At 36.8% G+C, this 27,132-nt stretch overlaps 1 protein-coding gene across 1 annotated transcript in view; it reads left to right on the top strand.

The window, feature by feature from the left end:
* Window positions 1–23,605, top strand: part of FCHO2 (FCH and mu domain containing endocytic adaptor 2) — a 108,499-nt gene extending 84,894 nt beyond the window's left edge. Inside the window, exons 18-24 of the mRNA XM_073905269.1 lie at window positions 1,759–1,870; window positions 5,216–5,371; window positions 5,700–5,832; window positions 16,298–16,497; window positions 17,182–17,246; window positions 20,713–20,877; window positions 21,208–23,605. Of these exons, the coding sequence (XP_073761370.1) occupies window positions 1,759–1,870; window positions 5,216–5,371; window positions 5,700–5,832; window positions 16,298–16,497; window positions 17,182–17,246; window positions 20,713–20,877; window positions 21,208–21,230 (854 nt within the window). The 3' untranslated portion in view covers window positions 21,231–23,605. The remainder of the gene's footprint in view (window positions 1–1,758; window positions 1,871–5,215; window positions 5,372–5,699; window positions 5,833–16,297; window positions 16,498–17,181; window positions 17,247–20,712; window positions 20,878–21,207) is intronic.
* The last annotated feature ends 3,527 nt before the right edge of the window (window positions 23,606–27,132 follow it).

Genomic DNA, 27,132 nt, shown 5'->3' with positions numbered 1-27,132 from the left:
TTTAAGGGAAAAGATTGAATTTATAATTGAGAATATAGTTTTGTTTAGTAAAAAAGTATAATAGCTTTCATCTTCCTCTGAAAAATACACTTTTCTGAATTTCTGGTGACCCTCTAGTTTAGAATAATGTAATTTTTTTTAAAGATTTTATTTATTTATTTATTTGAGAGAGAGAGAGAGAGAGAGACAGCGAGAGAGGGAACACAAGCAGAGGGAGTGGGAGAGGGAGAAGCAGGCTTCCCGCCGAGCAGGGAGCCCGATGTGGGGCTCGATCCCAGGACCCTGGGATCATGACCTGAGCGGAAGGCAGACGCTTAACACCTGAGCCACCCAGGCACCCCTAGAACAATGTATTTTTTTAAAAGGTTCACTGAACTTATTCACATATACAGTAAAATTTTCCCAGTGCACAAGCATGTGTTTGCATAGTTGTATTCAGTTAATCTATACTTAGTCTTTTCTTTTCCACTTAACAGTTTCTTATGCACATATCTGAAATTTCTGCCTCTTGATCAGTCCCTTATCTTTGATTTAATCATCTCTCACCTGATCCAAAATTGAATCCATGACAACAGACATTTTTCTATTCCAGGATCCACTCTGTGTTCAGAGTGATCTTAAATGAAAAATGTAGCCATGTTTCTCTTAAATATTTTTAGTGGTTTTTAGTGCCATAAGGATAAAATTAAACATCCTCCGTGCTGTGATCTGGGCCTTAAACACTTCTCTAGACACATGCTCCTCCTCTCTCATCTTTCCAGCCATCCCTCATTCCCCACTTATGCTCCCGCTTTGGAAAACTAGTTTTCCAAAAGGCAGCATTTTTCTCATGCCACCTTAGCTCAGTGCTGGACACATGTTAGAGTTAGTAAATAGTAGCTGTTGTGATTTGTTGACATTTTTATATTACTGGCTTAATGACTGAGCCACCCAGGTGCCCCTACATTTTATTATTCTTTAAAAAAAAAAAAACCCTGATGTTTAGGAGTGCCTGGGTGGCTCAGTCAAGCGTCTGCCTTCAGCTCAGGTCATGATCCCAGGGTCCTGGGATCGAGCCCCACGTCGGGCTCCCTGCTCAGTGGGAAGCCTGCTTCTCCCTCTCCCACTCCCACTCCCCCTGCTTGTGTTCCCTCTCTTGCTCTGTCTCTCTCTGTCAAATAAATAAATGAAGTCTTAAAAAAAAACCCTGATATTTATATGATTTGACTCCAAATGTATATTATCTAACTAAGTAAATTTTATGTCAGGAATGTTATAAAAAAAATAACAATCCCATTTATCAAGGTAAGGAAATAAAATGTAAGCATTAGACGAAGAAGTAAAAGAATTATAATGGGTAGTGTATCGTAGAAATAGTATGGAAGTAGCTGAAATACAAAAATCCAGTTTAATGCCCTGCTGTATGTGATTGGTAGAACCTGAAACAATTTAGTATCTGAAGGGTTGTGAAGAAATGTTTAGTAATTTTAGTTCTTCAGGGGAAGGGCTTTTTCCTTCTGATACTCCTTAACCCCAGTGTTCAGTGTCATTTCATTTAAAAGAATTCAGTGTGATGTGTTTTCTTTTTTTTTTTTGTCCTCTGTATTATGTTCCAATGTGTTTTATGCTCTATTTCTTAACCTCCAGATTTATACATGAGCCATCAATGGAACCAGTAATAGAGTCATTTGTGACAAGCTAACATTGTGAATTTACCTGTCTTGATACTTTATAAATGTCTTTATGTAGGATTTAACAAATGAATTGTATGTATTCTAGGTGTGTCACGAGGTCCCAGCCCTGTCAGCCTTGGAAATCAAGATACCTTACCTGTGGCAGTTGCCCTCACAGAATCTGTTAATGCCTATTTTAAAGGAGCAGATCCCACCAAGTTAGTTTTAAAAAGATGTGTGTGTGTGTGTGTGTGTGTGTGTGTGTGTGTGTGTGCGCGCGCGCGTGCATGTGTTTGGTGGGGAGAGGGCCTAGTGGTAAATTTTCAGAGTTACATTTTGATTCTGTAATAGAGTTTTCTGTTATTTATTTACCTGCCTTTTTTGCTATCAAATATAGTCATTTAGCAGTTGTCTTTTAAAAAAAAAAATCACTGTAATCAGCAGTAATGGCTTTATCCCCCCAGTTTATTTATATTCTTGCCCTTGGTTTATGACCATTATGACCCATCTGTTGTTTGACATGTCTATAGAGCAGGATGATGGCAGCTGATGAGAAGGGAATCGAACTCTGAATCTTGGTTTAATGTATATCTTTGGTAAAGTGTGATATTTGCCAGAGAGACCTAGAATATATGTCTCATTTATGAGACTCTTGTCAAGGAATCGGTTTAACCCCCTTCTTTTAAGAAAATGTTTTGGTGAATGACCACCCCTACTTTTCATGTATAACCATACTCATTCAGCATACATTCATTCATTCATCAAATATTTGAGGGCTTACTATGTGTAAAACACTGTTATAAAGCTTGTATTATGCAAGAAGCAGCTTACTAGTTTTCTCTTACGGTAATGCAAACCTTTTAGAGAACTTTGTTTTCTTTATTGACGTATCCTCCACACTTAATTGATGGATAATTACATGTTGAACAACATGAAAGGGAGTGGTATTGATATATATGCTATGAAGAAAAATAAACTAGGGTAAGAGGAGACAAAATTACAATGGAGGGCTTTTTTTTTTTTTTTTAGATAAAATCTTTAAAAAAAAATGGTTTTCTCTGATCATTTTATTTATTTGACAGAGAGAGACACAGCTAGAGAGGGAACACAAGAAGGGGGAGTGGGAGAGGGAGAAACAGGCTTCCCGCCAAGCAGGGAGCCCGATGCGGGGCTCGATCCCAGGACCCTGGGATCATGACCTGAGCTGAAGGCAGACGCTTAACCACTGAGCCAAGCAGGTGCCCCCAAAGAAAACCTTTTTGATGTTAAATTTTAGATGTTTCAAAGACATTGTGGAACAAACCATACAGATGTCTGAGGGCAGAGTGTGCTTGGCATATTCGATGAACAGCAAAGAGAATATTACGTCACTAAGTTGGAATTAGCAAGGGAATAATCAAAGATAAGTCCTTAGAGGGACCAGATCAGGTTGGGAATTGTAGACCATGGTGAGTTTAGAGTTTATTTTGAGCAAGGTGGGAAACCAATGAAGGCTTTGAGCAGAGAAATGATGAGGTTACTTAGGTTTTTGAAGGAGCACTGTGGCTGCCATATGGAGAATAAACTAGAAGGAGCCAGAGTACAAGCAGAGAGAGAAGGTTAACCACAGCAGTCCAGGTGGGAGATGATGGCAGCTTATATAAGGTTATTAGCTGAGGAAATCGTGAGTAATAATGCAATATTGAATTCCTTTTGAAAACAAGGGTTGTCAAGATTTGCTAAGGGAGGAGATTGGTAAGTTTGAAGTACTTATTAGGACAACTAAATACATGACTCTGGAGTTCAGGGAATAGGTCTTAGGCTAGAGATAAAGTATTTAGTAGTCGTTAATTTGTATACAATCCTGAAAGCCATAGGCCTCAGGGAATACAGAAGAGATCTGATGAGAACTCTGGCTCCCTTCAGTGTTTTGAAAATAGGAAGATGACAGTGATTGATTTGGTAAAGGAATTTGATACAGCATGCAGCAAGAGAGGTGAGGAGAGAACCAGTAGAGCAGTGTCCCAGAAATGAAGTGAGTAAAACCTTTTTGTGAAGGATGGTGTGAAGCTATAACTGATGCTGATGATACGTCAGGAAAAATGGACCTTTGACATTATGGCGCTCATTGGTGACATTTACAAGAGTGGAGTGAGTTAAGTGTTGGAGCTGAAAGCATGCTTGGAGTTCAAGAGTAGGAGATGATGCAGATATGACTGTATTTGAAAAGGGCAAGTACAGAAAACTTTCCAGATGTTTTGCTCAAGTGGAAGGAGAGAGGTGGAGTGGTAACAGCAGAGAAATGATAGAATCAGAGAAAGTTTTTATTAATTTTAGTTTGTTTTTTAAAGATACACATTTTAGCATGTCTGTACACTAATGGGAAAGATCTGTTATTTTTGGAAAAAATTGAACTTGCAGGAAAGGGTACAATTCCATGAGTGAAGTCCTTTGATATGTAGAAGGAGATGAGCATCAGTGCAGGAGCAGCGAGATTGGCCTTAGGTGCATAGACTGATCATCTGTTGAAACAGGAGGGAAGGTATGAATAGAGAGTCAAGTAGGAGTGCAGTTGTGAGACTGAGTAAGTTCTTTCCTGATTTTATTTCCTCAGTAAAATTTAAAAGTCAATGGCTACGAGTAGGGGGAAGGAATATTGCAGGTTGGAGGAGAAAGAAGGCATGAGAAGAGGTAGCATTGCACTATGATGGGCCAGGAAATCCCAAGATACGAGGAAATGGGGATCTGAAGGAATGAGTGAAAAGGTAGTAGGAACAGTGGATTGTGGAAGCTTTGAGATTGGAGACTTGTTGGAGATATGGTACTAGACGGAATGAGCCGGGAAAAGAGGAAGTGGCCGTTAGCGGAGTGGGGATGCTGAAATTGAGATGATGGAGGGGCTGCGGTGTGTACGAGGTAGTCTGGAAGACAGGATCATTGGAGGTAAGGGGCTGAGAACTAGGTGACCAAAATATTAGGATTATCTGTGTGGATACTGAAATTGCCAAAAATTAAGATAGGAGCAGTGGTACAGAGACAGACTGACAGTGGGCCAAGAGCTAAAATTTTCAGGAAAATGAAAGGGAGTATTGAAGGTAACTTGAAAGGGATGGAATACCAAGTAGTATAGTTTGATGGTTTGGGTTACAAAAGAGTCTGGAGGTTTTTAGGAAGAAAGTGGGAATAGAGAGTTGGAAGGGGCAGTGAGAAGCAAGGAAGACATCTCCCACTGCCACTGTCAGGCCCAGGACTCTGTGGGGTTTTCAGGGAAAAAAAGCTGCAAGTGGGGATAGTGTTACTAAGGAAGCAGTGTCCTTATAGGACACCCAGGGGATGGTTTCCACAAACAAGTGAAGGAATATGATCTTTATGCTTGCATTTGTGTTTGGAGTTTAAGTCTAAGCAAAAATGATGATACATGCGTATGCCATTTCACACACCATAATTTTTTAAATAATTATATTGAAAAAATAATTGATAATTATGAAAGATTTTATGTGTCCTTTTTAAACCAAGTATGTTTTAAGTGGATATTAAAACGCCTTATATACACCACTTAAAATTTTCCAACTTCCTAATTTCAGGTGTATTGTGAAGATCACTGGTGATATGACAGTATCATTCCCAAGTGGAATTATTAAGGTCTTCACTAGCAATCCATCTCCAGCTGTGCTATGCTTCAGGGTGAAGAATATCAGCAGACTAGAGCAAATTCTTCCAAATGCACAACTTGTGTTCAGGTTTGTGTACGTTTGTTTTGAAGGTGAAATTTCTGTAAAACTTTTCCTTCTTTATTGAAGCAATAATAATTGAGTTGGGTGACAATAGCCTTCTACTGCCTGTGTGTGTCTTGGGTGGTGGTAGTGGTAGTTGTTAAATCCTTCTCCCTCCATTATCTCATTGTTCAAGGAAGTTTCTGCTATGTTCTGTTCTTTATCCCCCTAACTTTAGTTTTCCCTCCTTTTGGGTTATTCCTACTGGTCTTTCCCAGGTCACCAAATGACAATACAGAGGCAAAGGATAAAGCCAAAGCAGATAAAATAACAAAAATATTTCTTACGCATACAGTGATCCATCGCAGGGTGATTCTAACACAAAAGATTTTTGGATGAACATGCAAGCTGTTACTGTCTACCTCAAGAAGCTATCAGAGCAAAATCCAGCTGCTTCTTATTATAATGTAGATGTATTAAAGTATCAGGTGAGTGTTTTATCCTTATAAAAGTCCTAAGTTAAAATATTAATAGAATCTCACAGATTAAATGAGTAATAGGTCATGGCCAAATGAGGTTTATTCCAGGAATTAAGGATATTTCTTTTTTTAAGCTAGCATTTTTTTTTTTAAAGATTTTTATTTATGTATTTGTCGGAGAGAGAGAGTGCGCACAAGCAGGGGGAGCAGCAGAGGGAGAAGCAGGCTCCCTGCCAAGCAAGGAGCCCTGATGTGGGACTCCATCCCAGAACCCTGGGATCCTGACCTGAGCCGAAAGCAGACCCTTAACCACCTGAGCCACCCAGGCATCCCTAAGGATATTTCAAAATAAAATCTGTTAAGAGGAAACAGATGATCAAATTCACCATCTATTCCTGATTAAAATACTGAGTAAATATAAATACATGAATTTGTCCTTAACCTGAAAAGACCAGCAACATCAGTCTTAATAATGAAACACATAAAGCAGTTAAAGTCTGGAATGGCAAAGACAGCTATATTATGCTTGTTAATAGTATAAGATTTTTCTGGCGGTGTTAGAACAGGTAGACAAGAGAATAAACAGTAATAAATACTGGAAGGACGAACCCAGATATTACTTAGAAGTGATGTTATATTCCTGAAAAACCCAAGGAAATCAACTGAAAAGCTATTTGCTATAAGAGCGTTTAGTAAAGTTGAGTTTAATGCAAAAATTAGTAGCATTTTAAATAACCAGTTAGGAATTCTAATGCAGAAAAGATAATGATGATTAAAAAGAAAACAAACTAATCAGAGTTGGAGAGGTAGTATAAGATGGCAACATAGGAGGATCCTGAACTCTCCTCCTTCTATGGACACACTAAATCTACAGCTATATCTGGAACAATTTCCTCTAAAAAAGACCTGAAAACTACTTGAACAGTTCCTTCACGTTAGCAAACAAGAAAAGGGTCACATGGAGGCATGCAGGAGAGGCTGAGACCCAGTCTCCCCACAAACCCCACCTCCAGCACTGCAGTCCACAATCAGAAGGGAACTCACATACCTGGAGCTTCTTCCTGAGTGAAAGGTTCCTACTGCACATCAGGTATCCCAACTTTTAGGACCTGTACCTGAGAGAAGAGCCCCCAGAACATCTAGCTTTGGAAAGCAACAGAGCTCATGCCCATGATTCCCAGGGCTATAGTGATCTGAGAAACAGCTTTTAGAGGGCTCTCACAGAAATTCACTCACCCTAGGGACCAGGGCAGAAGCAGCCATTCAAAAGGTACCCAGACTATATGTGAAAGAGATTCATTTGCTAATCATAAAATGTGAGCCAGTGAGGCAAGGGCCTATAGGGATACTCTCCAGGGATAGAGGAGCTAGTGGGCAGCATTTTAGTGCTAACTTATGAAAGCTGGCAGGTGCCCTATATAGACATATATATACATATATATATATACACACACATACACACACACATACATTGTTTTATTCCAGACTTTTTTTTTTTAAGTGGGTACCATCTTTACCATCCAGGGAACATGTGCTGAACAATGTCATTTTTGCACTCTCCCTCTGCCTTGCTACAGCTTGCTGGTATCTTCCACGAAGGAGATTATACACTTGTCTGGAGCCCTGGTTTTTTCAGCTGTTGCCTAGCAGATACCTGTAGATTGCCTGGTCTGGTGGCTAGCAGGTCTTATGCTTCTGGTCTTACAAGACTGTGTATATTTGTTTTATTTAAAAGCTGCTGCCTGATAGTTTGGCTTCCTTCCAATCAGTCTCAGTGTAGGTGCTGAGATTACCTCCTTTGGGATAATGACAGGTCTTGGCACACCTTCAACAATTGGGAGCTATTAAAAAAGAATAAGCTGCTTGGATAATCACGAAATGTCAAGAAACAAGTAGCAGCTAGCAAGGTTGGATGTTAAGGTTCATCTACATGAGGCTACTCCTTCAAGCCTGGGAGAGGTGGCTGTTTCATCTAATACATAGAGACAAACAGAGTCAAGCAAAATCGAGAAAGAAAAGAATGTTTCTAATAAAAGAACAAGATAAAACCTCAGAAAAAATCCTTAATGAAATGGAGGTAAGTAATTTGCCTGATAGAGAGTTCAAAGAAATGGTCATAAAGATGCTCATTGAACTTGGGATAAGAATGGGTGGACACAGAACTTTAACAAAGAAATAGAAATATAAGAAAGTATCAAATATCAAATGTAAGTCACAGTGCTGAAAAATACAATATGTGACTGAGAAACAAGAGGCATTCAACAGACTAGATGGAGCAGGAGGAGGGATCAGTGAACCTGAAGACAGGACAGTGGAACTCACCCAATCAGAGCAGAAAAAAGAATGAAAAAAGTGAGGCTAGCTCAAGGGTCTTGAAGGGGCAACATCAAGCAGACTAATATTTGCATTATAAGTGGTCCAGAAGGAGGAGAGGGTAGAGAAAAGCACAGAGAACTTATTTGAAGAAGTAATAACTGAAAACTTGCCTAACCTGGGGAAGGAAACAGACATCCAGATCCAGGAAGACCAGAAGGTTCCAAGTTAGATGATCCTGAAGAGACTTACACCAAGACATTTTGTAATTAACATACCAAAAGTTAAAGAGGTCTTAAAAGTAGCAAGAGAAAAACCACTTGTTACATGTAGGGGGAACCGAGCCCCCCACCCCCATAAGACTGTCAGCATATTTTTCAGCACAAACATTGCAGGCCAGAAAGGGGAGAGCAGGATACATTCAAAGTACTGAAAGAAAACAGCTTCCAACCAAGAATACTCTACCCTTCAAAGTTATCGTTTAGAATTGAAGGAGAGAGAAAGAGTTTTCTAGATAAGCATAAGGTAAACAAGTTCATTACAACGAAACCAGCCTGACAAGAAATGTTAAAAAGACTTTTTTTAAGCTTGAAAAGGGCACTAATTAATAAGAAAACAAATGTAAGTATAAATCTCACTGGCAAAGGTAAGCATATGGTAAAGGTGTAGTGGATGACTTAGAAAGGTAGCATGAGGATTAAAAAAACAAAAATAGTAAAAATCACTATACAGTAATTAGTTAAGGGATACATTAGATAAAGATAAATGTGACATCAAAAACATCAAATGTCGGTGGGGGGAGACTAAAAATAGGTAGAGCTTTAGAATATCTTCGAACTTCAGTGGTTCTCAACTTAAAATAGACAATTCTAAATATAGCTTGTTATATGTAAGCCCCATAGTAACTACAAAGCAAAAACCTATAGTAGATACACAAAAAATGAGAAAGGAATTTAAGCATGCCAGTAAATAAAGTCCTCAAACCACAAAGGAAGAGCACAAGAGACAAACTATAGAAACAGCCAGGAAACAGTTGACAACATGCCAATAAGTACATAGCTATCAATAATCTGTAAATGGACTAAATTCTCCAATCAGAAGACAGAATAGCTGAATGGATTAAAAATAATAAAAACATCTATATGCTGCTTGTAAGAGATTCACTTCAGATATAAGACCAAAGTTAAAGTAAAGGAATGAAAGATGTTCCATGCAAATAGAAACCAAAAGAAAGCTGGGGTAGGTTAACAGACAAAATGGACTCTAAAATAAGAGGAATTAAGAGACAGAAGGACATTATATAGTGATAAAGGTGTCAGTCTACCTCTACGATATAATATATATGTGCCCAGCATTGAAGCACCTGAGTATATATTATATATAAAGCATATATTAAGAGACCTAAAGGGAAAAATTGATAGCAGTATAATAGGGGAATGTAATACCCCACTTACATCATCTAGACAAGATACCAGTAAGGAAACATTGTTCTTAAATAACATGTTAGACCAGATGGACTTAAAAGCTATATACAGAACATTCCATCCAAAAGCCAGAATATACCTTTTTCTCAAGTGAACATGGAACGTTCTCCAGGATAGATCATAGATTAGACCACAAAACAAGTCTTAATAAATTTAAAAAGATTGAAATCTTATCAAGCATCTTTTCTGACCGCAATGATATGTAACTAGAAATCAATTAAAGGAAGACTGGAAAATTCACAGATATGTGGAGTTTAAACAGTATGCTGCAGGGGCACCTGGGTGGCTCAGTCATTAAGCCTCTGCCTTCAGCTCAGGTCATGATCCCAGGGTCCTGGGACTGAGCCCTGCATCGGGCTCCCTGCTGAGCAGGGAGTCTGCTTGTCCCTCTCCCTCTACCCCTCCCCCTGCTCATGTGCTAGATTGCTCGCTCACTCTCTTGCTCTCTTTCTCAAATACATAAAATCTTTTGCAAAAATTAAAAAAAAATATGCTACAGAACCATTGGGTCAATGAATAAATCAATAGAGAAATTAAAAATTCTCTCGAAACAAACGAAAATGGAAATACAACAAAAATTTATTGAATGTAGCCAGAGCAGTTCTAAGAAGGAAGTTCATATCAATAAATGCTTACCTGGGAAACAAGAAAAATCTCAAATAAACTTAACTTTACACATCAGAGAATTAGAAAATGAAGCCCAAAGTTAGTGGAATAATGGAAGTAACAAAGAGCAGAAATGAAATACAGATTAAAAATACAATAGAAAAAACTAAGCTGGTTCTTTTAAAAGACAAAATTGATAAACTTTTAGTTAGACTCACCAAGAGAAAAGGAGAGATGGCTCAAATAAATAAAATCAGAAATAAAAGAGGAGACCTTACAACTTATACCACAGAAATACAAAGTCATGAGAGACCACTATGAACAATTTTATGCCAAAATATTGCACAACCTAGAAGCAATAGATCAATTTTTAGAAACATACAGCCTTGTAAGACTAAATCCTGATGAAGTAGAAAATCTCAATAGACCAGTTACTAGTAAAGAGACTGTATCAGTAATCAAAAACCTCCCAGCAACAAAAGTCCAGGACAATTCTACCATTCAAAGAAGAATACTCATCCTTATCAAACTGTTCCAAAAAAAAAAAAAAAACAAACAAACAAAAAACAAGAGAAGGCAGCAATTCCATTTTATGAGGCCAGCATTGAGGCCAGCACTGATAACCAAAGCCAGACAAGGGTACCACAAGAAAAGAAAATTATAGGCCAATATTGCTGATGAACATAGATACAAAAATCTACAACTAAATATCAGCAAACCAAATTCACCAGTACCTTAAAAGGATCATACACCATGATTAAGTGGGATTTATTCTGGAGATAACAAGGATGATGGTTCAACTTTGACAAATCAACCAACATGGTATACCACTAATGAAGTATAAAAATATCATCTCAGTAGATGCAGGAAAACCATTTGACAAAATTCAACATCCATTTATGATACAAACTCCACAAACAAACTGAATATAGAGGAAACGTATCTCAACAGAATAAAGGCCATATGGGACAAACCCACAGTTAACATCATATGCAGTGGGGAAAAGCGAATAGCTTTTCCTCTAAGATTAGGAATAAGAGAAGGATGCCTACTCTCAACAGTTTAATTCAACGTACTATTTTAAGTCTTAGCCAGAGCAATTAGGCAAGAAAAAGAAGTAAAATGCTTCCAAATTGGAAAAGTAGTAAAATTGTCACTACAGATGATGTGATATATAGAAAACCCTGAAGACTCCACCAAAAAAACTTATGATAACTAATAAATTCAGTAGAGTTGCAGGATACAAAATCCATATACAGAAATCTTTTGCATTTTTGTACAGCAATAGTGAACTACAGGAAAAAAAAAAAAACTATGAAAGCAGTCCCATTTACAGTTGCTTCAAAAGAATAAAATGCCTAGTAATAAATTTAACCAAGGAGGTGAAAGACCTTTACACTGAAAACTTTGTAAGACGATGATGAAAGAATTGAAGGTGACACAAATAAGTGGAAAGATATTCTGTGCTCATGGATTGGAAGAATATTGTTAAAATACCCATAATAGCCAAAGCTATATAGAATTTCAGTGCAGTCCCTGAAGTTTCAATGCCATTTTTCACAGAAATAGAACGAAGAGTACTAAAATTTGTGTAGAACCACAAAAGACCCCAAATAGCTAAAGAAATCTTGAGAAAGAAAAAGCTGGGGGTATCACACTCCCTGAGTTCAAATGGTATTACAAAGCTCTAGGAGTCCAAACTGTATGGCATGGCCATAAAAACAGACACATAGATCACTGGAACCAAATAGAGTCCAGAAATAAATCAATGCATACATATTCAATTAATTTGCAGCAAAGGAGCCAAGAATATACAATGGGGAAAGGGTAGCTCTACAATAAATATGTGGGGAAAATTGGACAGCTACATGGTAAAGAATCAAACTGGGCCCCTGTCTTATACCGTACTCAAAAAGTCCATGTACTTGAATTTAAGACCTGAAACCATAAAACTCCTAGAAGAGTAAAAAAGTGGCTAAGTTCCCCTGACAGTGACCTTGACAATGATTTTTTGGATCAGACTCCAAAAGCGAAGGCAACAAGAGCAAAAATAAACAAGTGGGACTACCTCAAATTAGAAAGCTTCTGCACAGCAAAGGAAACGATCAGAAAAAGAAAAGGCAACCTACTTAATAGGAGGAAGTATTTGCAAATCAACCTGATAAGGGTTAATACCCAAAAGAATTCATAGCCAACAATCGGATTACAAAATGGGTATGGGGTATGAATAGACATTTTTCCAAAGAAAACACAGATGGTCAGTAGGGCACATGAAAAGATGCTCATCACTAGTCAGGGAAATGCAAATCAAAACCACAATGAAATATCACTTCACATGTGTTAGAATAGCTGTTATTAAAAAGACAGGAATTTACAAGTTGTGGAGAGGATATGGAGAAAAAAATCTTTGTGTACTGTTGGTGGGGATGTAAATTAGTGCACCCACTATGGAAAACAATATGGAGATTCCTCAAAAAGAAAAAAATAATTCAAAAAGAACTACCATGTGATTTAGCAGTTGGACTCCTAGATACCTGTCTGAAGAAAATAAAAACACTAAGAAATTCATTTTCACTCCCATGTGTACTGTAGCATTACTAACAATAGCCTAGACATGGAAACAACCCAAGTGTCCCTCGACAGATGAAAGCATAAATAAGATGTTGTATGTATATAATGGACTATTACTTGGCCATAATAAAGAATGAAATCTTGTAACATCATGGATGGACCTTGAGGGCACTACGCTAAGTGAAGTAAGACCAACAAAGACAAATACGGTATAATCCCACTTATATATGGAACTTAAAAAACAAAATGCCAAGCTCAGAGATCAGAGAACAGATTGTTGGTTGCCAAATAGAGGGTTCAGGGGGGTAGGCAAAATGGGTGAAGTGATTCAAAAGTACGAACTTCCAGTTATAAAATAAGTCATGAGGATGGAAGATACAGTGTCCTAAGGTTAGTAAAACTATTGCATATTTCAGAGTTGCTAAGAGGGTAGATCTTAATCCTCATCATGAGAAAAAATAATTGTGATTTTGCAGTGTATACAAATATATTGAATATGCTGTCTGACTGAAATTCATGTCAATATACCACAATAAAAATTCTTTTAAAAATCTGTTACACCATCCTTTCCTATAGCCACAGTGAACAACAACAATAAAAACCAATTAGGAAAAAAACTAACAATCTCTACTGAGCTGAATATAACTATAAAGGAATACTTTATTCAGATGAAGAGTTTAGGTGTTTCTAAAATAACTTACAAATTTAATGTAATCCTGATCAGAAACTTAGTAGAAGTGTGTACGTATTGGTGTTTAGAAACTTGACAGTCATTTTCAGGTTCTCTAGAAGAATAAAGCTTGGAATAATCAGTTAAATGTCTTAAATGGTAATGTGGAGTAATGTTTGAGTTTTAATGGGAAAACTTTTTGTAAGGTGACAGTATTTATAGTAGTTTGGAACTGGCAGAATAGATGGCCAGATCAAAGGAAGAGTATGTCCAGAAATGGATCTAAGAATAAATGGAAAACTTGACAAATTAGCATTTCAAGGCAATGTGGAAATGATGAGTTTTTCAATAAATGGTACTGGGGCATCAGGCGGGAGATTTGGGAAAAAATTCACTGAATCCCTAACTCATACCTTTAAACAAAATAAAATCTGCATGTATCAATAATAGTAACAGATGAAACCATAAAGTTACTAAAATAAATCATGGGTGAATATAAATCTGTGGGTATATATGCAAGTGTGTATATATGTATAACTATATATATTTTACATATTTTGATCTTGAAATGTCAAGACCTAAGTGTAATACAAAACCCAGAAGCCATGAATGAGAGAGTGAGATCTTTGACAACAAGTAAATCAGCGTATATAAACTCTTTGTTAAAACAGATTCTTAAACAGAATCCATATTTAATCTGAGGGAAAAGTATTTGTAATATATAAGACCAAAGGGTTACTGTAAACCTTATAAATTAGTAAGTAAAAGGTGATTAACTCAATAGATAGGTAACTTACAGAAGATGCTCCATGTCAGTAGTAATGAGAGCAACGAATATTAAGACAGTGAGATATCAGTTTTAGCCCATTAATTGATAAAAATGGGCAAGACTGCTCCATTAAGAGAGGTGTGACCACTTGTTAGAAGGTGTACAAGTTAATCAAACTGATTAGAAAGCAGTTCTTTTAGGTTGTTGAATTAGATTGCTGAATAGTCGAATTTTTAAAGAATTATTTAGAGAGCACGAGCAGGCGGGGCAGAGAGAAAAAATTTCAAGCAGACTCCGTCCTCAGTGCAGAGCCCAGCACGGGGCTCCATCTCAAGATCCTGAGATCACAACCTGAGCCAAAACAAAAGTCTGATGCTTAAATGACTGTGCCACCCATGTGCCCCTGAATAGTTGAACCTTTAATTTAGCAATTCCACCTCAAGAAATCAGTTCTTCAAATATCACAAAAATGGGCAAAAAACGAAGATTAAGGTACAAAGGATATTCACTGCAGCATTTTATGAGAAGCCACTTAAGTACACATCTACAGAAGAGATTCATTAAATGAGTTACTACGGCCTTTAAAAAGAATGAGATCCATGTATGCATGCCTCCCAAGTGTGTAAGGTAATGTACCACGGTGTTAACAATGGGGAGTAAGAATGTCAAGGGATAAGTTTCCTGTTTCATCTGAAATTTTTTTTTTAAGATTGTATTTATTAGAGGGTGGGGGGATGGGTTAGCCTGGTGATGGGTATTAAGGGGGGCACGTTCTGCGTGGAGCACTGGGTGTTATGCACAAACAACGAGTCATGGAACACTACATCAAGAAGTAATGATGTAATGTGTGGTGATTAACATAACAATAAAAAAATTTTTAAAAAAAGATTGTATTTATTAGAGTGAGTACAAGGGGTGGGGGGGGTATAGAGGGAGAAGCAGGCTTTCTGTTGAGCAGGGAGCCCGAAGTAGCACTTGATGCGAGGACCCTGAGATCATGACCTGAATCAAAGGCACATGCCTAACCAGCTGAGCCACCCAGGCGCTGCCCTCCTTGCCGCCATACTATTCTGAATTTTTAATAGAGTAATGGTATTAAAGTGGCTTGTGTTTCTAGAAAATAAATACTTTATAAAAAGTGCTGCCACTTAGGGCGCCTGGGTGGCTCAGTTGGTTAAGCGACTGCCTTCGGCTCAGGTCATGATCCTGGAGTCCTGGGATCGAGTCCCACATCGAGCTTCCTGCTCAGCAGGGAGTCTGCTTCTCGCTCTGACCCTCCCCCCTCTCATGTACTCTCTCTCATTCTCACTCTCTCAAAATAAATAAATAAATCTTTAAAAGTGCTGCCACTTAAATGGGCTTAAAGTTTATTCAAAGTATTCATTATTAATTCTGTATTATTCAGTGCTTGTTTACTAGGAATAGCATGAAAGTATATATCATAAGTAGGTAATAACGTATGTTACTGAGAAAAGGCAAAGTGTGCAGAATAAAGAATGAAAATGTAATATTAGTGTAAATTTAGGGTGATCAGGGTAGGTCTCATTAAGGTAGGAGTTATTTGAGCAGGGAACTAAAGAATAGAAAAGAATTGCACCATTTATTATGGGTCATGTGGTTAAACACTGGCAATTGGAAGTATTCTAATTCTCGACTTGCGGTATTGCATGATTTTTTTAATTGAATTTTCTTAAATTCATAAGAAATCTTAGAATTCTGTGTTGGATATTGAGAGATACTCAAAAGTTACATGCATAAATAAGAATCACCTGATATCATATTCTGGACCTTGTACCTAAGCTTCTGAGTCAGATTTTCTGTATTTGGATCTACAGGAATGTGTATTTTGCACAAGTATCATGGATATTTTGATGTATGTAGTTCTAGATCCACACTTGGAGAGTGACTCTTACTCCTTTGAGATGAACCTGCTTTATTCTGCCTAGCAGTATTTCCATCATTGTTTCTGATTCCAAGACCTCTTGTGGTCATGTATACATCTCAATAGCATGACTTGTTTACTTTTGGGGCAAAAAACTTTCTTGGGTTTTCTCTTTAAAGGTATCATCAAATGGTATTCAGTCCACTCCTCTAAATCTTGCAACATACTGGAAATGCAGTGCTGGCACCACAGATCTTAGAGTGGATTATAAGTACAACCCAGAAGCTATGGTCGCACCAAGTGTGCTTTCCAACATACAGGTGGTGGTACCTGTGGATGGAGGAGTCACAAACATGCAGTCCCTTCCCCCTGCAATATGGTAAATTTTAGATTTCTGAATTCCTGCTAAATTTCTGCTCCAAGTCCCAACTTCTAGAACCTATGTTCTCAAAGTTGTCTTGTAAGTTTGAAAAGTTTTAGTGCATTTTACCGTGGAAACCATGGTAATGTATGAAAGATGCTGTTCATCCTAGTAGTCAAACCACAGTAGTCTCATTCCAAAAGTGGGTTTGCTGTCACCACCCAGACCTGAATGATACAGTACAACTTTACCTTTAGGCAAATTGCTTAACCTCTGTAAACTTTTTCTTAAAAAAAAATTACTTTGCGAGTTAAATATAGCATCTAGCATATCCGTAAGGACACCTGTCTTATTAGTTTAGTAACTCTCATCTCTTAACTTCCTCTCTTGTTCCCTTTATTAATATGAGATTCTGACACTGTTTGCTTCACTGATTTTCTTCTTTAGTAATGAAGGTATACCAAACCACCTATACATTTAGTTTTCCTTTCTCTGACCAGAAGAATTTTGTAATCTAGTAAATTTCCATTAATTAAGATATTAGCATATATCATAAACACATCTTCACCAGGTAATACTAAAAGTAAATTTAGCCCTATAGTTGTTCTGCTGAAATATTTAAAATACAGTTATTTTTTGACTGCCCATCCATTTATAAGGCACTATACTGGACACTTAATTTGAAGATATTTGTTCTTACAGGAATGCAGAACAAATGAAAGCCTTGTGGAAACTCTCTGGTATTTCAGAGAAATCAGAAAATGGAGGTAAGTGTGTATATGCTTTTTTGTTTGTAATGCAGTGCCCCTGAAAATGTATTTTTTTAGGCATCTTTATGGAAAGGTTTTTCTTGGATTTTCATGCCTTCAGTTCTAGAATTGACCACTAGGTGGAAGTTAATACCTTAAATAAGAGTGCACCAGTTGATATTCAGAACACATTTTTTTCCCTCTAGATTGAATATGCTTTCTCTGTAAGAAAAAGCAGTTGTTTCACTGTAACTTTATAAAAACTGTGTAAATGTGTGTGCTCACATGGTAACAGTCAATCTACTTTAGTAGGTATTTTCAAGTAGAACCATCTATCCTGCTGGGTAACGTGATAACTAACTGAAACTCTCTTAACACACCCTTTAGGTCGTTCTGTTATTGGTGTCCTGGCCTCCCAGAAATCATGCAGAAGCTTCCAGACTTTAAAAATCCTCTTTCTTTGCCTTCCCACCTTCCTAAGACAACTTCTCCTAGTCGTATCACCTTAGTAAAACCAACCATCAGCAGCTTTTACTTCTCTGATTATTTTGAGAAACAAGTTAATTGCTTACTCCCACCAAGTCTCCATCTGTTTGTGTTCAAAATGCAAAGGAAAAATCTCTGCTGGGTGGTCACCCTAGTGTCTCCTCTAAGTCAACTTAGAACATAATTTCCAGGACCATCAAGTCTTTACTCACTATCATTTTCTCTTAAAGTTAAGAGAATTCTCCTGCTCTCCTTTTTTTTTTTAATTAATATATAATGTATTATTTGTTTCAGGGGTACAGGTCTGTGATTCATCAGTCTTACACAATTCACAGCACTCACCATAGCACATACCCTCCCCAATGTCCATCACCCAGTTACCCCATCCTTCCCACCACCCCCCCACTCCACAATCCTCAGTTTTTTCCCTGAGATTAAGAGGCTCTTACGGTTTGTCTCCCTCTCTGGTTTCGTCTTGTTTCATTTTTCCCTCCCTCCCCCTATGATCCTCTGCTTTGTTTCTCAAATTCCACATATCAGTGAGATCATATGATAATTATCTTTGATTGATTTATTTCACTTTCCTGCTCTCCTTTGAATGCCTAATTTAACCTTCAATAACTTTTCCTGTTAAGTAGGTTTTTTTTTTTTTTAGCTTTTCCAGTTTTGCTTAAGCTTTTTCTCTTTGAACATTTTAAGCATACTGTGATCAAAACATAAATCATTTCAGTAGGTTTTCTCATGTATTTCTTTATCAAGGACCAGCAACATATCTGTAGTGGCTATTTATTTATACATGCCGTGCTGAATCAGACTTTTACTAGAGAAACATCTATTTGGTGAAATAGCCAAGATGATCTACAGTTCCTTTGTTGCTGTTTGGTACTTGAAGTTTGCCTATTTTCAGGTGCCAGTGGTGCTGACTTTTACTCAAGCATTATGGCTTCTGGGGAGACAAATTTGAAATTCGTAGTTAAAACTAGAAGTAAACCAGAAATCCTGTTTGAATTGAGGGCTTACAACCAGTTAGCAGGGAAGAGAGGACATAGATTTTTTTCCCCTTAATGAAACCGTACTCTTTTAAGTACTAACGAGGGAAATTGTTCCTTCAAAAATAAGATACAAATTTTCTAACCAGATATTTTAATAGTTTGCCTCTGCTGTGCAGGTATCGAGTGCGTGAAGAAATGGAAAAATCTTTTAAATGTGGTTCTGATTTGGTTAGTCAGCCTTTAAAAAAGAAATATCCAAATTAGAATACTGTAAAATAGGAATATGTTTCTACTCTGGCATTATGCCCAGAAGAGGGACAGGAAATAATTCTCAAGTTTAAAGACTGCCAAGGTGGCTGCTCTTGGCCTATGTAGTAGCACTTTCACAGAATTGAATTGCCTATCAAGAGAACTGTAAAAGTGTAAGGAGGGTTTGGACAGTGGTTAAGAATTAGGCAGCAGTTCATCCCCCAGCTGGTCTGTGCCATCAGGTGCAGTCCTGCAGGCTGGATCACGGTTATGGTATCTTCCTCCAGATTTCCCTCTGTGGTGTTCAGCTTCTGTGCAAGGAATCCTAGAATGTCACTCCTGCTACCTAGCAATTCCATCTCTTTTCCTTGACCGGAAACCTGAGCATGCCCCTAGATGACTCCTTTCCCCCTCTTTTGACTCCCAACTCTGAAATATCTTTCAGATGCACATACTTCTTTCCTTTCCCTTAGCCTAGTTGAGATCCCCTGTTTAATCAACTGTCACCTAGAATTCTACACTGTTTTATTGGCTTTTAGTTGGTTTCCCTACCTTGCATCTTGTACTTCTGTCCCCTTTTGAGATACTAATCTGAAATGTTTGTCTTCCTTATCTTAGCGGCTCCCTATGATTATTTCTTATCGTGAATTGTACAGATACTTCGAACGTGTTCCTTCCTCCAACTCTAGTCTTATCTTCTGCCACTCTTGCATCCTGTTCTCCAGCTCTTCTGCGATGTATGCAGTTCCCTTAAAGGCCCTGTGCTCTCTCAGGCCTCCCATCTCTGTACCTGTAGTTACCGCTGTGTGCAATTCACATTGGGCCCATAGCTCTTAAGAGCTCTTTTACAGCATTTATCATATTCATAATTATTTGGTTTACAGTTTCTGGCACACAGTTAGACTGAGGTACGTTGAATAAATGGTTATATTGAAAAGAAAGCATCTCAAAACTACCTAGTTGACCCTTGACCAATGCAGGGGTGAGGACTGCCGAACCCTCTGCACCCCAACCACCCTGGCGGCACTGTAGAGTCAAAAATCCACATATAACTTTGACTCCCCCAAAATTTTATTAGTAATAGTCTACTGTTGACCAGAAGTTCTACTGATAACAGTTGAAAATACTGTTCTATGTATTCTCTACATAGATATTGTCAAAATAAAGTAAATAAAAGAAAATGTTAAAATCGGAAGAGAAAATACATTTACAGTACTGTATTGATGGGGGAAAAAATCCATGTTTAAGTGGACCCACATAGTTCAAACCCATGTTGTTTACAGGTCAGTTGTATTTGGCATCATAGTACCAGTTAAGTTTGAAGAAGCAGAGTAGAAAATCACGTTGATACAGCTTTCCCAGTCTTAGCTGTCTTTCCTTCTTTACCTCTCCCACCCCCTTAATATGGTAATTGCTGTCATTTCCTTTTGACTTTATTCCTCCTTGAACTCCTCCTAGGGTTTCCCTCTGAACTGCCCTCATGGACTCCCTTTTTCTCTTTTGACTTACTTCCGCATGTGTCTGTATGTAGCACGAGGAATCTCAGTAGGAGTCTACCAGGGTGTTTACTATTAAGTCAGAGAGAAGCAAGGATTAAATTAATTCAGATTCACTGAATAAAGTCTGCTTTGGAAACAGGACAGTGGTTTGTTTACTGTATACATTTTATGAATTTGGCATAGGACATAGTTCATCTTCACTTGTTTGTGTCAATTTTATGTTGCCCTCTGTAAGTTCTTTTATTCTTTGCCTTGTAGGTTCTGGGTCCCTCAGAGCAAAATTTGATCTTTCAGAAGGACCTAGTAGACCCACCACACTTGCAGTGCAATTCCTCAGCGAGGGAAATACCCTCTCAGGAGTAGATATTGAACTTGTAGGCACTGGCTATAGGCTTTCCTTAGTAAAGAAGCGGTTTGCCACTGGTAAGTTGGGAGATTTTAAGTTTTTAATGTACATGGGAAACATATTCGAACAGTAAGTTTCTAAGCAACTGTTTAAATTGTCAAGCAGTTTATAATCTAAAGTCATGGAAACTTTCTTCTTTGACCTTTGTACAAAGTACCAGGTAGAGACACACCTGGGAGGGAGTAATCATGGTCCGGACAGCTGGACCTGGACAGCTGTGATCTGTTTCTAATGTATTGTAAACAGCAGGTGGGAACTGAGTTTGTGTATCTGTACCCACAGTGAAAATGTCCTCCTTTGAGTTCATTTGAAAGTGTAATTGCTGGGGTCTGCTTGGTGTTTTTCAGGACGATACCTGGCGGATTGTTGATAGACCTGGGAAACTGGTTGGCTCAAGAGAATTACAGGCCTGCTATCCTGTGTTGTCTGTTCTTTCCAACTCTATTTTAGCTTGTATTAGGTCTTTGAACTTACACATATTTGAGAACTGATTACAAACATTAAATTGCACTTTTGAAGTGAGTCATCAAAAGCAGTAGCACTGAAATGATTTTCAACTCTGTTAATGATCAACTGCCATATTCCAGAAGCACCTTTGTTGAGATTCTCAGTAAAATGAAGTTTTCCTAGGCTGAAATTTTACATTATCTTCAGTGTCTGAGTTGTAGCGTATTATCACGCCTAAAATTTCAGGAGAGCAAGCACAAAATAATTCAGCTTTCCATTAATTTTTAGAGTCAGAAATTTCCTAAGTTTGATATTGAATGGAGACACACAGAACGTGAATTGTAAGTTTTGGATAATGTTAATTTAGAATACTCAATCAAATTGAGTTATGTGCCATAATCAGACCAGAGTCCAAGGCGTATGCAAAAAATGTATAATTTGATTCTCATATAAACATTAATAAAGTATAGATGGTGTTTTGTATGTTTTTTAATTCTCAAGTGCAATGTGTTTTAAAATAAGCTTGCAAAAGACCGCAGAGGAATTTACTTCTGCAGTTAGTTAACTTTATAGAATTTGTGATTGTTTTTAAGAATTAATGCTGTAGATTTAATTTATTTTTATATGGATTACATAATGTGTGCCTTTTAAAACAATAACAAAAGCCAGAAATGTGCCTATCCAGTTTGTGTTCATTAACGTGCCTCACTTCCCCCCCCCCCCACAGTCTGGATCTTCTATCTTAGGGTGGTCATTTTTACAAGATAATTGCCATTTCTGTAAATACCTTTGGCCTCAGTTGGGAAGGGAATTCAGAGTAACTAAAGGGTAATTTGTACTTAAAAACCCTGGCTCACTTCTTTAGTAATACACTGTAGCCACTAGAAAGAGAACTATACCTAAGGGCATATGTTTACAGGGGGGAAAGTTACCTTCAGTTATTCCACCTAAGTATGTAAATCATAAAACAAACATTGAAAAACTGATTAATGGTTAATTGGTAACTGCTGTTTTATTTCTCAACTTGGCATTTCCCTTCATTCTGTTTATCATTGGAAATTTATATACATTTACTGAATGTGAGCATGAATTTTGTATTTTGTGAGGAACACATTTAAGAAATACTAGTTTTGGCATTGGAGAAGTACTGCCAGTTGTTTTCATTTCAACAGTTGGAAAAATTACCAATTTATATGTTTTTATTATTTAACTGCCACCTACTAGAAATGGGGAGATTATTTGAAGTGATGGATTGGGTTAAGCCTTTCTTGAACTACTAATATTAAATAGTAAAAAACCTAACTTTGTAGCAAATCCTGATTAACTGAAAGACTTAAAATATTTTGGACAGTTTCATAATTTACAAATGGGAGTTTTATTTATAAGGATAAATGCCAGTGTCTGCATTTTTACATAGAAGTGATAAATTGTGTTATATAATTTATATAAAACCACTAATTATTCTGTTAAGCTTTACAGAACATAAAACCCCTACTACTAGACACTTATGTAATGTCTTGCTCTACTAAATATAGCAGGAAATCTACTTATTAGCAATACATATAACACAATATGTGCTTTTTAAATATATTCAGTGTTAGCCCAGTTCTAAATTTAGATTTGACTAAAGCAACACATTAAGACAATTTGCTGAAATGTTCATCTTTACTACATAGCGAAATGAGAATTGCTAACTCTTACATTGTGTTCTTTTAAATGCCAGTTACAGTCCCTTACTGGAATCTTAAATGTAACTGCTTTGTAATTGGGCTGCTTTTAATGGGCAGTTAATACTTTATTATTGGACTTGACACCATTACACTCACCATGTTTGTTTTTAAATCAAGTATTACCTGAAAATGTTCAAATTAGTGAAATGGTTAAACTTCTGCACTTTCTTAATTACCACAGTCTTCATACCAAGTGTTGATACCTACATTTGTATTTAGGCGCAGGTTACAATTTTGAAGCCATATGAGTTTATAGTGATTTTTTCATTTAAAAATCCACTAATGGTATAAAAAAGACCAGTAGATTTTCAATGGGAAATGTATTTAGCAAGCTGGTTCTTGCTTATGTATAGTGATAAACTTTGTAGCTGCCTTCTTTAACCAAGAATTTGTAAACACAGAACTCTAACAAATGTGAGTTTTTAAGAAATATTATTTACTACTTTGAGTTGTAATTAGAACAATGCAAATCTATCTTACACAATTTTGTAAATATTTTCGATTTTTTCATAAAATGTAAATTTTACATAAAAGTTGTGCCCTTAATAAACATGTAATATATAATTTATCTGTTGGTTTATGTGTCTTTGTACCCCTACTGATAGGACAAGGCTAGCTAGGTAAGGAGTAATTGGTTTTGAACTTGGTATCACCATTTAGACAGGCATACAGATTGATCTGTTAATTTTAATTGGTTATATCAGAAAACTTTATTTGCAGTGTCACCTCAAAATGTAGAAATTGTTTAATAAGAGATTTTTAAATATATTTAAATACATTTTCTAATGTATAGTTTCTAAATATATTTAAATTGATATTAAGCTTTAGCAAAGACTTTCCTCCTGATATAACAGGTGATTACTTGGCCTTTTCCTTATGGTTGCAGTGTGGCTGCCACAGGTCCAGAGTATATAATTACATCGGAAGCTGGGAGAAGGGGCAGTGCCTGGTGTATCTGTCCTGTCAGGGGGGGAAAAAAAAAAAGCTTTTCCAGAAGCTTCCACCACATTTGTGCTTATATCCTGTTGCCTAGTATTGTGTAAGAGAGGCAGAGTAAGCAAGTAGTCTTTATAATGAGAATGAGCGAAGGAGAAGGGACTGGACAATAGGTCAGCCACAGAATTCCTAACTGCCTAACTGGTACAGGAGTATTTCCTTATGGCTTATCGCCAGTCAGATCTTTGCATTATCCCAGTCAATTTCAAGAAAAAAAAAAAGGGGGGGGTTGTATTTGTTTTTTTAAGATAAACAGCAATGGGCAGGGCAAACTTGAAAATCTTCTGTTTTTATCTTTAGGAAGAATCTATCGGTATAACCTTTGAATAGAATAATTTGAAACCAAAGCACACCACTATCTGTGGTGAACATAGATGCCAAAATCCTCAACAAAATATTAGCAAACCACATTCAACAATCCACTAAAACGATCATTCACAACAGCCAAGCAGGATTTATTCCAGGGATGCAAGGATGGTTTAACATACACAAAATCAATATAGTATACTCTGTTAACAAAATTAAAACTAAAAATGATATAATCATTTCAAAAGATGCAGAGAAAGCATCTGACAAAATTCAACATCAATTCATGATAAAAACTCCCAACTAAGTGGGCAGAGAGGAAATATACTTCAATATAATAAAGGCCATATACAGCAAACCCATTGTTCAGTGGGTGAAATGCTGAAAGCTTTTCCTCAAAGATCATGACAAGATAAGGATGTCCACTCACCAGAGTGCTGGAAGTCCTACTCATAGCAATCAGAAAGAAAAGGAAGTGAAAGGCCTCCAAATTGGTAAGGAAAAAGTAAAACTCACTAGTTGCAGATGAAGGATACTGAATATAGGAAACCCTAAATACTCCACCAAAAAATTATCAGAACTAAAAAATTCAAGAAGGTTGTAGGATACAAAAATAAATCAGTTGCTTTTCTATACACTAAAAGCAAAATAGCAGAAAGAGAAATTAAGAAAACCAAAACCCATTTACAATTACATTAAACAGTATAAAATACCTAGGAATACATTTAACCATTGAAGTAAAAGACCTATACTCTGAAAACTTTAAGATAACTGATGAAACCAATAAAAGACAACACAAACAAATGGGAAAATATACTATGTTCATGAATTGGAAGAATATTGTTAAAAATGTCCAACCCAAAGCAATCTACAGAGCCAATGCAATTACTATCAAAATACCACTAGTATTTTTCCACATACTAGAACAAAAACAATTCTAAAGTTAAAAAAAAAAAAAAGATTTTTTAAGTAATCTCTACACCCACTGTGGGGCTCAAACAACCCTAAGATCAAGAGTCACGTACTCTACCAACTGAGCCAGTCAGGTGCCCCATAAAAATTTCAAATTCTTAGGGAACTACAAAAGACCCCCAACAGCCCAAGCAATCTTGAGAAAGGAGAACAAAGCTGGAGATACCAACATCCCAGTTTTCAAGTACACTACAAAGCTGTAGTAATCAAAACAGCGTGGTATTGGCACAACAACAGAGATCAATGAAAGAGAAATTGAGAACCCAGAAATAAATCCATGGTTATATGGTCAATTCTTCTACAACAAAGGAAGCAAAAATACACAGTGGGTTAAAGACAGCATCTTCAATAAATGGTGTTGGGAAAACTGGATAGCTACATGCAAAAGAATGAAACCACTTTCTTGTACCATACAGGAAAAACACAAAATAGATTAAAGACCTGAATTCATAAAACTCCTTAAAGAAAACATAGGCAGTAATCTCTTGGACATCAACCTTAGCCATTTGTTTCTGGATAGGTTTCCCCAGGCAAGAGAAACAAAAGCAAAAATAAACAACAGGCACTACATCAAAACAAAATTTTTTGCGCAGCAAAAGAAACCAACAAAACAAAAGCCACTGAGAGAAGATATTTACAAATGATACATATAATAAGGTGTTAACATCCAAAATATAGAACACAAAAAAAATAGTCTGAAAAGTGGGCAGAAAACCTGAATAGACATTTTTCCAAAGAAGACATACAAAAATGGCTAACAGACACATGAAAAGGTGCTCAACATCACTCATCATCAGGGAAAGTCAAGTCAAAACCGCAAGGAGCTACCACCTCTCACCTGTCAGAATGGCTAGAATCAAAAACAAGACCAAATTTTAGCAAGAATGTAAAGGAAAGGAAACCCCATGCACTGTTGGTGGGAATGCGAACTGGTATAGCCACTGTGGGTAGCAGTAGTATGGAGATTCCTCAAAAAAAAAAAAAAAAAAAAAAAAAACTAAAATAGATATACCATTCAACCCAGTAATTCCACTTCTGGATATTTAGCTAAGGAAAATTAAAACAATTTCAAAAGATACAGGCAGCCCTCTGTTTGTGGCAGCATTATTTACAAATACAATAGCCAAGATATGGAAGCAGCTCAAGGTTCCATGGATAGATGAATGTGGTGTGTATACATACAATTACTATTACTCAGTTATTTAAAAAAATTAGATCTTGTTATTTGAAACAACATGGGTGGACCTGGAGGGTATTATGCTAAGTTATTATGCTAAGTGGAGTAAGTCAGAGAGAAAGACAAATAGTGTATGATTCCACTTGCCTTTGAAATCTAAAAAACAAAAACAATGAACTAAGAACCAGAGACAGATTCCTAACTACAGAGACCAAACTGATGATTCCCAAAGGAGATATGGGTATAAGGACAGCTGAAATAGATAAAGGGCATTGAGAGGTAGAAACTTCCACTTATAAAATAAGTAAGCCACGAAAAGTACAGCATAGGAAATGTAGTCAGATCTGTAATAATGTTGTATAGTAAGTGCACATAGTGCGGGGAACATTGAGTAATGTATAGAATTATCCAATCACTATGTTATACAGCTGAAACGAGTATCAACTATACATCAATAATAAAAATTTTTACAGATGTGCATGCAAAACCAAAAAAAAAAAAAACCAGAAAAAACACTGGCATACCGAAGAACATATAAATTAAATAAAACGTTTACAAATAAAAGTATATGAGTAAGAAATTTTAATTGGTGCTATAGAGAAAGTACTATATTTCAGTACTTTCAGGGAATTTCAAGTGAAACA

The sequence above is a fragment of the Callorhinus ursinus genome, unplaced genomic scaffold, assembly GCF_003265705.2.
Source record: "Callorhinus ursinus isolate GAN/ISIS: 27379988/994484 unplaced genomic scaffold, GSC_fseal_2.0 scaffold23, whole genome shotgun sequence".
NCBI classification, from domain to species: Eukaryota; Metazoa; Chordata; class Mammalia; order Carnivora; family Otariidae; genus Callorhinus; species Callorhinus ursinus.
This window is presented reverse-complemented; position numbering and strand designations above follow the sequence as displayed.